We start from the raw sequence: 12,044 nt of genomic DNA, 5'->3' as shown, positions 1-12,044 counted from the left end.
GTGGCTCCCCACACTGCTGCTACTGCTGGCAGGAGGAAAGAATTGCCCTGGTCCGGCTGACATTCACATGCAACACCTGTAGCATGCTCTCTTGTGGACTCCATACCAAAGCTAGTTTGGACATTAAATCTAATGCCTTCCACTACTGAAGCTCATCTAAGCTTCTCATTGGTCCTCAAGCCTTTCACTTTTGTAGCTAATACATGCTATCTAAAAAAAAAATAATCACAAAGAATGTGCACAGATGGTCACAACACAGATAATACTGCAGTAACTTCTGCTGCTAGAAAAATAAGATTCCAAGAACTAAACATGCAAAAACATACTTCTCTCCATTTTGTGGCACTGTGCTAAAGTGAAGTTTTAAAGCAGTTTTTTGAACAGCTGAATCAAAAGTGATTCCAGGATGTTCAAAGCTACTCAGAACTGTCCCCTTCCTATTATCCCATGTAAAAACCTTCTACTAGGATAATTTGTAATTTCATTGTATTTCCAAATTTATTTTACATGTGTATGAAGACAAGTATTTTTATGAAGATGTACTTTGAATCCTGACAGTTTGCACACCAGCAGTCTTCCCAAGAGTCTCCTTCACACAGTTTCTAAAGAGCACACGGACATAATTGTTAGTGTGGGAGGTGTGTGCCAGGGGCATACGCAGTGTTTCACATACAGCCTTGTGAAATGAGCAGCTCAGGGGAGCTGCTGAAACTTAATTAACACAGTGCTAGAGACTGCTCGCCTCTAGAGGCAAAGGCTGGCAAGCCACAAAGGAGTGTTACAGCAGCTATAACTTTTCAGGCCCTTGGGTTGCAGAACAGGAAGATCCTGCACAAACAGCATTAGCAAAAGCAACCCTTCATCCCACCCTGCCCAAAACAACTCTGTCCAGCTCCACGGGATTTACTGCTAGGAACCTTGTTAACAGTGTGTGCAACTCTTCAAGTTTCTGACTAGTTGGGTCAAGGCGCCAACAGGAAATTGGTTTATGTGGCAACCATCCAGCAGAAAATAGGCTAGTCACCTGCTCCGAACAGGTCGTTGCACTACAGAGAACGGGCTGAGTATTTCTAAGCTTATACTGAAAAGGGTAGAGGCACTCCACAACTATAGTATAGTAACAGGTGGTTACTTCTGTGACAGTAAACACAGCACAAAACCTAACACAGCCTTACAAACACACACACACACGAAATTGCAATAAAATATGATCATCGGTCCACGTTTTAGAAAAAAAAATGTTTGGAGGCTCAACTTTGCTAATTGCAATTTCATCCATGTTAAAGGCAGAATGGTGTTTTGCCACTGTACCTGGATAAAATATTAGTAAAAGCATTTTCTATGACAAGACTTTCTCTCTATCTTCTTTATACACTGGGCTACTGTCATCTGCATCATCTTTTTCTTTCATTCCAGTTGGGCTCAGAACAGACTATATCATGACACACATGGAAGGTACCCATTCATCATTCAGTCAGAGTTCACATCATCAGCAGAGTAACACAGCTGATAGCAGGGTACACACGAAGGCCATGCAAGTCATAACGACCAGGATGAGACAACTGAAGGACAGCCCATTCTTTGCAGAACACGTAGAATTGTAGCAGCATAATGTAAGGAAAGAATTAGTACTGAAGGTAATATTAGCTGTACGGAACTTGCTTTTTGTAAAAGTTGTGGTTGGTAGAAAGAGTGTCTTTTAATATAACAGCTTTACTTAATTCTGGTAAAGCTAAATTGCAGTTGGTCTGGACACTACTGATAAGCTTTCTTTTTACAGGAACGACTGCTGCACATATGTACCTCTCCATAGCTGGTATTAACCAACCTCGCATAAAGAAAAAATTATTCTTTATTCCTGATGCTTATGTACCCTCTTTCATCCCTTGTCTTTGAAGGATGATTTTGGTAAGAAACAATTCAGAATCACAGAACCACAAAATGGTTTGGGTTGGAAGGGACCTTAAAGACCATCTAGTTCCAAAACCCCTGCCATGGGTAAGGGACACCTCCCGCTAGACCAGGTTGCTCAAAGCCCCATCCAACCCGTTCTTGAACAATTCCAGGGAGGGGGCAACCACAGCTTCCCTGGGCAACCTGTGCCAGTGTCTCACCACCCATACATATATTTTAAATCCATAATTTCTCTATGAATTAGAAAAAGATAAAGCAATTAGATTCAAGTTGATTTTGCTTTCATTACAACAATTCAACCAATAACTAAAAAAAAAATAATAATATTTTGGAAAGAAAATCCAGGAGATCAAAAGTAATCAAACTGTGTATAATGCAATCTTGTTTACAGCACTGAATTTGGAGACTACAGGTTTGTTAATCAGCACTTAATCATAGATATATGTTGTGTAGAGCATGCATGTGGGTTACATGCTTTAGTGTTGAAATGGCATGCTTCAGTACAGTTTACAGGAAATCAAAGCAGAGAAGTTTTGTGACACAAGAAGTGGATTTCTTTCGTTGTCATGTCCCACCATGTTCAGAGAGACGGCTGCTTTCCCTGTCTGAACAAGTCAGCAGCAGCAGGTAGCCACAGAACGCAAGATTCATCGGTGCAAAGACATACAATTTAGAAGAGACTAATTTTTCATTTTAGAAAATTTCATTAAAACCTTCAGTCTCAGTTCTTGTCTAATCAGCGTGTATATGTTGTAATATTGGCAAGACAGAAAGCTGAGATAAAACGAATCTTTTACTTGGCAGTTCTTAATATTCTGAGATCTTAGGCAACAGTGCAAGACTTCTAGAACCTTATTTGAACACACATTCCTCTCCAAGGAGATTGTGTGTAGTTATTTATTTTAGACCTCTACCAAATAATCTCCACTAGACTGCAATATGCATATGCACATACAGGTCCATTATAAGAAAGCTGAAATATTTAAATACTCAATTTTTTTAAGAGATCATGCACTGGTGCTCTTTGATGGTGAAAAGCCAAATAAAAGACTCGTGAGAGCACTACATTAGAAAGCGACCAAAGGGCATAGCTTAATTCTTACCTTGGCTGTTTTTTTCACGAGTTGACATTTTTGCTGGTTATGGGACAGAAATAAAATATCTTAAAACTATTTCTAAAGTCTCACTCACACCTGCTTGGATGAAGACTTGGCACATAGTTCAAAACTTTAGATTTTTGTTTTCATAACCTTTCTTTATACACATACACACAAAGAAAATAATCAAAAAAGGTTTTCTGTTTCCCAGAAGTAAAATTAATTTTCCCACCACCCACCAAAATTTCTGTCCTTCCTACAGATCCAATTTGATAAGGCATTTCTTCATAATTTCAGTGATCCTTATACAGGTCTTCAGTAACATTTGGACAGATGAGATTTCTTTGAATAATTATGAATACTATTTTAGCTCTATATCCCTGTTTCATAAGTGTATGTCCCAATGTAGTTATTTACAGGAAATGCTGTTCGGTCAAAAGCCAGTCCTTTCAGCTTAATCCAGTATTTAAAAATACATGGTTTTATTTACCTTGGCTGACGATGACATCTTTGTGCCTAGGGAAAAATTCAAAGTAATATTGTTAATAATATGTGAAATTGTTATTAAGCCAATACCATCTAGTTCTTATACATTATTCCACTTGGCAATCTTATTCTTAGTATAGTATAACTGTAGTATAGGATGCTAAATAACTGATCTTGGACATCAGAGTGCATTTTTACTTATGTTATTTTAGGAAATTCACTACATGTTTTGAGTAACTTAAAAGTCTATGGCCCTATGTCAAAGGGTCCTAAGAATTACTGTGATAACAAAATACAAAAAGCTTTTAAGAATAAATGTTGGAGGGTATACTCCTTGTGCATGGAAAATTCCATTTCTAGAGAGCAAACTTGTCATAATTACAGGTTTTAAGCTGCCAAACACCTTCAGGCCTGCATGCAAAACATTTAACATTTGTCAAAATAAGCTGTCAGCACACAACACAATTTTTTCTAGGAATTAGCCCTGTTGGATATATGGATTAAGTGTAATCAAGCTGCAATATCATTTAAACTAGATCCACGCAGCACTACTGAATGTACAACACAAAGTCTTGAAAGAAGTGCAGTTGAGATGCCTCTCCTTGTCAGTACCAGGAATGACCTACTCACAAACCACCCCTGCCCCCCCCAGTCCTTTTTTATTAAAAGAGCAGAAATACTGATTCCCAGCATCAGAGCTACTTCTTACCAGAGTAACACTCCTTGATGGGAGAATGTATTGCATAAAAAAACCCTCTTGAATTCATCTGAAATTCAGCAGGAAGGTATGAGTGGCATCCAGTATTTTTAGCTGGATGGAGATCAAATTTTTGTAACAGTGACAAAGGGTCAAGCATATACACAAGGAAAGTAATCTCTGGCTATTGGCAGAATCACTATCCACCACACTGCCAAATGAAAAATTAAAACTGGATTCCCAGTCTTGACTGAAAAACACTGAATGATGGGCTGCTGTGGGAACACTCTTACTTCTTACGGCTTTATCAGACTGATTTACAGCTCAGTGCTGGCTTAAAGACTGAGCTAAACAAAGGTCATATCTTGGGCTGGTAGCATAAAGCATATGTAAAACATTTCTGTCCTGAGGCCCACATTAGGGGCTGAATTCTATTGCCTTTGCACAAGACTCTGCTAACTTCAGGCAGATTAGGCCAGTGTTTCTTAACTGGGAACGACACATGCAATATAACATAAGCCTCTGCACAATACTGACCAATTCTTCTTCAGCAAATGTGCTGATATCCACACTCAAGATTAATTTAAGACGGTTTTGTTTTTCCCATTCCTAGGAGAGAAGGAATGCACTTGCACCACACTTGACTCTAAGCATATTTGATGACTAGTCTTAGATGCAAGCAAAGGAAAGCACTACAGACACCATCTTAAAAAGACCGGAAATTACTCTGAAAGGCCTGAAGAGTTTTATTTGTCATTTGGGGGGGTTTCAGCTACTTCTTCCTTGAAACAGTTACTGGCTATTTGAACGAAGATTAATGAAGAAATACACAGAATATGCAGACAGCATCAAGCTGGGAGAAGCTACCAGCACACTGGGGAAATCTCCACGAAAAGGAGTGAGATCAGTCAAAAAGTCAACACAATACATTCAACAAATTCTGCAACATTTCAAAGTAAAAAAAAACCCAAACCACTAAAACCCAAACCAAACCCAACCAAAACCACACCAACATAAACCCAAAACAAACAAAAACCCCCCCAGAACCCAAAGTGTGCAAATATGAAGTGGGAAGACCAACTGCCAAAGAGTACTGAGGGCAAAAAGTGGGTCACAATCGGGGTCAACAATATGGAGCTACAGCAAAAAGCAAAATCTTGTCCCTGTGCTGAGAGGAGCAGAAGTAACTATTTTGGGCTATTCATCCCCAGTAAGGCCTCCTCTGGAGACGACAGACTGTGAAAATCTGCTGAAGAGGAGCATAAGGGGAATAACGGGCTACAGCCCATCACCTACTGAAGTTGAAAGCTGAAAAGATCCTTGCCTATAATCTAGGACCTGCAATCAGGAACCTGTTAAACAATTAAGTTGAGAGACCTACCTGGAATCATAAATGTGTATTCTTACCATTACAGTCTACTTTAGGAACATATGTATTATGTCTAACCCAGTAAGTTAACTTCAAGAAAATACATTAGCATTTTCAAATCACTTTTAAGTACAAAAAAAAAAAAACAACAGCTGGAAGCTTCACAACAGTGGCACTAAGCCATAAATCTTAACTCGTAGTGCATAATTCCACTAACCCAAATTAAACACTAAAATATATTTACACTCAAATCCTGCATTCACATTTTTGTAATAATTTTAAGATTCCACAGGCACCTGGAACATCACATTGCCAGGTTATGCAAGTAATTACTCCTGATAAAAAAAAAAATAACAAAAAGCAAATGGTCTTATATACATAAATTCACCAAAATTATGCAATTACATAATGCTATGACCATAGAGTTCACTCACTTTTATGTACCAAACTGATACATACTTGTCTGCATTCTTTGCCACTTTCGATATCAATTTAGATGTTGATGCTACTCTCAGCAGCTTGTTACGACTGTCATCTGAACTCTCCCAAGCACTGTGAGGTTTTTCAGCAGTCAAAGATTTCTTTATGCTAGAAGAAACAAAAATGTGTTTTAAAATGAGAAGATAATAAGATAACAATAACTGGATCTGGTATGGGACTGACAGACCAAGCAGCAGGAGACAAAAGCAGAGCTAGGTCCTCCTTCAAGCTGAAGCATGAAACAGGAAAAATAAGATTAGTCAAAAAGTTCTAACTGGATGAATGAAAACAATTGAGCAAGACAGTTGCCAAATGTTTTATCCATTCCTTTCCATTTCCAAATGCTCTTACGTAAAAGACTTGAACAAAATAACTATACGTCATTACTATACTGCTAACAAATTACAGAAGTGAAAAAAAAAAAGAGGCTACAATATACCAGCCTTAAAGAATAAATTATATTTAAAAAAATCACTTAAGAAAGAAAAGTAGATTTTTTTTTTCATGATTAACTGTTCATCAGCTTTAACACAATGATTTCTGAGGCAAAACAATTCTATCAGATTGCAGTTTCATTCACCTGCTTTGCTGATAGCACATTTTAAACCACATTTATGGCTTTCATCTTTTTCAAACAAATGTCTGCAAATGTCTTGCATGAACAAGGCAAGGTAGGTTTGGCCCAATACTATGGATGATATCATCCATGAATTCTGATAATATTTTTCAGCAATCTTCTTGTAGCCAATTTACACTAATGGAACCTGCAAGTTTTGCAGTCACAATTTCATTACTTTCACACACATCTTAATCTTGGAAAACATGTTCAAAAGTCACCTAGCTCAAACTACTCTTCAACCAGCTGATTTAGAGTTTGCATATGTCCTGCTAACAGTATTATACTTCATCCCGTCAGAAATGCTTTTTGCAGGAATAAGTCCTGAACTGCAGCCTTAGAAATGGCAAGCCCCTTCCACAGCAGTCCAACAAGCTGAAAGGTCCTGCGACAAACAAGTTAATCAAACCAAGTTAAACCATTAAGAGATTTTAAAAGGCATTTATTTCTTTTCCCACATTGCAAAAGATTAGTAAGCGAGACTTCAGACAAACATCTTTAGAGTGAGATACCAGGCTGGAGAACAACAGGCCTCAAGTTCAGCTTCAGACAACTTAAGAGTTTGTGCAAGACACGGAGACAGAGTCTTTATGAAGTGTTATAACATGCATCAGTCAAGTGAAAGTTTAAATATTTATTAGAGCTGTGAATTCAAGCAATGCAAGACAACATAATCTTGTGAACCACAGTAAATTTCAGAGGAGTAAATTTCATCTACTTAAGAGCTTGTTTTGATTTCCTAAATGAAAAATACTGAAATAAAATGTCATACCTTGCAAAAAACAAAAAGGTGGCAATGAACAAAAAAAAAAAAAAAGGAAAAACCCGAAACAAACACAAAAAGCACATCAAAGTGATCTGCATAGTTTTGAAACTCAGAAACAACCACCCAAATCTTAAAATCTGTTTCCTTGACTTTAACAAGTCTTAAAAAAAATAAAAAACATTTTGTCTGTGCCTAATTCCCACTAACATGAGCAGGAACACAGAGGGTGAGGCAGGAGAGCAAAAAAACTCAAGCTGCAGTCACTTTATACAATAACTTGAGAAGAAAAACTCCCAAAGACAACTTGTAGTGATACTAGTATTTGATACTGTTACGTATCTGTACATGTAGTAACTGGCCACATGCAAAACACACTCCACAATTCAGCGATGCTATGCAAAACCTATGAAGTGTATTTTGAGGAGGATCAAGTCAGAGTCACTGTTTTGTTTTAGACCAATGACTGATTAAAGGTTATCTAACTTTACCATATCAGAATTTCAATCACAGAGAAAATAATTCTTTGTAATCTTAAAAAAAATTACTCAAAGAAAAACTGCATTGTTAGACATCTGCTCTATTGCAATGCACATTGAGCACATATTGTCTAACAAAAAATATCAAACGTTGATTGACTTGATCACGAGTCTAGAACTATTTCACAGGACTTGTTGTCAAATATGAACTCAGTATCATTACAATAATTTTCTAGTTCTGTACTGTGGTACTGTGAAAACCTTTTAGCTGGAGCAGAACTCTTGCTTTCTTGAGTTTGCCTGTGTGTTTGGAGAGTCTGTGAGGAGGGCTGAGGAGAAGGTGATGCTTGAGTTTGTGGACTTTGATCATTAGAATGAGATTCCTCTTTTTTTTCTTTCTGTCCTGGAGGTTTTTCCTTCTTTTTTTCTGTACCGCTGCAAAATAAAGTATAACACAGAGGGAAAAAAACACAAGAGAACAAGCAAATAAATTAAAAAGGTGGGAGAAAACATCCTCCGTGAAAAGATACGGGAAGCGTGTAACAACTTACTATATGTAATCACTCCAAGAATGCTTTGACTACTTAATCTTTTCAGTTTAGCATTTTGCTAAAATAAGGCTTGTTCACAAGCTCAAAAACCAAAAAAGGTAAGAGAGGCAACAACATTTGTTTCCTTATTTTTATTTTTACTTCATAGTTGTAACTAACTTTACTCTGATTTTAAAATGAATACAACTTTGATTTGAGTATGTCCCTCATCTGCAGGTGCTTCTATGGCATTCAAAGCCGACACAAGCTGATGCACCACAAGTCTGCTGTCCCTCAGAAAGCAAATCCTTCTCTACCTTACCGTGCTGCCAGCCAAGGTTCTGCAAGCAAACGGCAGGAGTGTGAGTTGGACCATCTCTGATTAGATGAAGCCTGCCATGAAGCTACATCTCTCTCTCTGTATTTCTGGACGTGCATGGTACTGCTTATTTTTGTGCTGTCACCAAAAGAGTGAAATGTCGTTGCTGCTCCTCTGAGCTCTTGCTGGCTGCACCAGAGTTCAAAGGAAGTAATTCCTGAAAACTTATAGTTGATTTGATCTGTAGTTGACTGACATCAACTGTCTTTCCACTTCTTTAATGCCTTCAGTAAGCAACAACTAAAAATACATCTTTATTTTCATAGTGCTATATTTATTTCATTAACATTTGAACCAGCTTTAAATACATGTCATTAACAACCTTAAATTCATTAAGAACCTAACTTTAGGTCCACTAAGTAAACATAAAGATTAATTAAAATGCTCTTCTCTAAAAGAGTATGCTTTGCAATTTACTGAATCACACAGAAAATAGAGGGACCCGATAGAGAAGAGAATTCTGTAGTACATGGTTTATTTCATCTTTAAGATTAAAAAAACATCTTTCAAGATAAATTTCTCAGTGAACAAACACAGCAAGGAATAAGAGAGGTTATTTTCTTAGGTTAAAAGTAACCTGCAAAGTAAAAAAGAAATAGAATCTTTCTGAAAGGGAGAATCCAGATTTCTCACACCAATTCCTCCCCCCCCGAACTCTTGTATGATCTTAATTGTTTCCATTTACCTTTCCCCCGCAAAAGAACAGAAAACCCTAAGATAATATTAAAATAAATTAACAAAAATGGGGTCCTGAATTTAATATAACATTCATAAGATTTTATTTTTTGTTTCACTTGTTATTTCATCAATTAAAGTACATAAACTACTACTGAGACAAAGTCTTCAACATTTGCACAACTTCTACTTTACTAAATGCTTCTAGAGAAGCAATGAAGAACAGGTCAAAACACGAAAAATATTTTAAGACCCAAAATACATTTATAAGGATCACTCGGGACTTCTGCCGTGAATCATATGAACTAGTTAAAAATGTAATTTATAAGCCATCAAAGTTACATTTTTTGACTCAGAAAAACAGAACAAAACAGAAAGAGCTTTCACTTTTCTTGAGGACATATATGTGATCAGAGAGAACAAAGCTTGAAGAACTGTGGGATTTTAGTTAATAATTTATAGCCAGAAGTCCTTAATTAACTAGAAGAATAAATATTATTATTATTAAATCAGAAGACTTGCATTGCTAGATGCAAAATCACACTGTGCAATCCTCATCTTTTCTCAAGTCTATAGCAAGAAATGCAGTATAGTGAAAAAATTACTGGAATCTTGTCACTAAAAAAACCCAAGAACCTCTGTATTCAACTCCAACAGGTACGCTGATGGACCTCTGTAATCATTTTCTCATAAACACAGGATTTTTCACAAATCTGTCTACTAGGACAGACCTCTTTAAGAAATTACCGTTCAGGAAGACATGCTTCCAGTTTTTCCTTTGCCTCTACATGGAGACTTAAAATACAGTCTAATACAGTAAAAGCGATGAGGGAAGGAGGAGAGAGCACACGCAGATGTAATGACACCAGCAATCCTGCAATCCACCTCTGTTCCCCCAACAGGCTCAGGTGAATGCCACCTGCTGATATCAACATATAATCTAATTTATCGATTCAGTCTCACATTTTCTGTGTTCTTACCTAAACTCATTTAGCTCATCCAATTCATTTCCTGGAAACTACAGGTTCAGTGTGGGAATCTCTTCGATGTCTGCACTAAGCTTGTGAGCTGTAAACTACCCATTTCACCTTCGCCATTAGATTCACTCCTTAATTTACCTGATAGACCCTGAGAATCACTGGACCACTCGTGTTTCCCTTTGAGTTGCAGAACAAAGTCTACCTTGGGTTCCAACACAGTGGTTTTATCTATGACCAGGTTGCAAGTGGGCTTCCTTTTTCAACTGCATTTTCATTTATAAGTAATTATGTATATATGTGGCAGCCTTGGTATTTACTTTGTGCTGAATTTATTTGGTTTCCTCACTTCTGCTAAAATCTTCAGCTTAATTTTATTATGACTGGCTATTACAGAGTGGCCCTCCCACTAATAGCTCACACCCACAAAGCCTGAGATTAGACATTTTCTTTCACTTTTCATAAGCTGATAGTTTTACTAAAGGAAGTCTATTTTCTTCCAAATATCAATCAAATTTCATGGAAGGATATATAAAGACAAGAGAGCGAAAGGAACTGCTGAAAAGATAACTAAAGAGAGCGTAGGCTTTCCTAAAACAAGCCTGGAAGAAGGGAGTCACGTATCTTCAGCTGCCCTGGAAGCACCAAAACCTTCCCTGGGCACTTATTTGGGTGCCCAGGGAGAGCTGCCCTCTTTTGGTCTACCCAGGTCTCCTTTTAAAGACCTCAACTCAGATAAAAGGGATGCCGGCCACTCCACTCTGCTCTTCTTCTGCAGTCAAGTGTTGGGCAGCCAATGAATCAAGAAGATGATTCAGCACAAATGCAAGCTGAACACCACGGGAACTGGACTGGCTCTCATCAAAGTGCCAAGAGCCACAGGGGTAAGATTAATGAAAAAGTGCTAACTAAGAAATGCCTTCCTGCAGGAATGTCTTTTGTCCCAGTGCCTGTCACCAAAGCAGACAGAGACATACAGTGATCACTTTCTGATTTATTGCTGAACATTCAACAAAAAGGAAGATACTCAACGCTACACAATGAAGGAGGGCGAAGAGCAGGGGCATTACCCTTGTTTTCCGAATTTCCAATAGGCACTTCTGGTTTTTTGCTCATACAGCTTATGTTTGCATGCAGCATTTTTATTCCCTTAAGTATATCATTTCCCTGTCTTGTTGTACAGCACAATATTTACTTCCACACTAGATGATAAATCAGCCACTGGAGTTAACAGAGTACTCTACAGAGGCCAAGAATTTGTTCACATAATTTAACACAGTTACACACTAGAGTATGTTCAGCCTTGTGGCTATATCTGGCAGCCTCTTCTTCCCAATAAAGAGGAATAGGTGCAAAACCTATTGAGTAAAGAAGCCATGCCATCACTATCTAACAGATTCACAGAAGTAGTTATACAAACACTTAGTTTACTGTATGCAGCTGAAACCATTACAAGTAGGGAAAAGAGCTATTGTTTGGTGCTTAGCTCATTTAACTCACAAATCCTCAAGCAGTGTTATTTCTACATGTTTGAGATCTGATACATATAGCCTTCATAAAGATTAAGCAGCCATATTTTTGG

General features: G+C 37.6%; 1 protein-coding gene across 4 annotated transcripts in view; it reads right to left on the bottom strand.

Moving 5' to 3' along the window:
• EML4 (EMAP like 4) overlaps positions 1-12,044 on the bottom strand; it is a 162,776-nt gene that overhangs the window by 48,367 nt on the left and 102,365 nt on the right. The window contains exons 4-7 of one of the 4 annotated variants that reach the window (XM_051615928.1): positions 8,163-8,336; positions 6,023-6,151; positions 3,502-3,527; positions 3,018-3,050 (exon numbers count right to left, since the gene is read on the bottom strand). In XM_051615928.1, the coding sequence (XP_051471888.1) occupies positions 3,018-3,050; positions 3,502-3,527; positions 6,023-6,151; positions 8,163-8,336 (362 nt within the window). The remainder of the gene's footprint in view (positions 1-3,017; positions 3,051-3,501; positions 3,528-6,022; positions 6,152-8,162; positions 8,337-12,044) is intronic. The other 3 variants (XM_051615929.1, XM_051615930.1, XM_051615931.1) reach the window with 3 other exon arrangements.

Source organism: Apus apus, chromosome 3 (genome assembly GCF_020740795.1).
Source record: "Apus apus isolate bApuApu2 chromosome 3, bApuApu2.pri.cur, whole genome shotgun sequence".
NCBI lineage: Eukaryota > Metazoa > Chordata > Aves > Apodiformes > Apodidae > Apus > Apus apus.
This window is presented reverse-complemented; position numbering and strand designations above follow the sequence as displayed.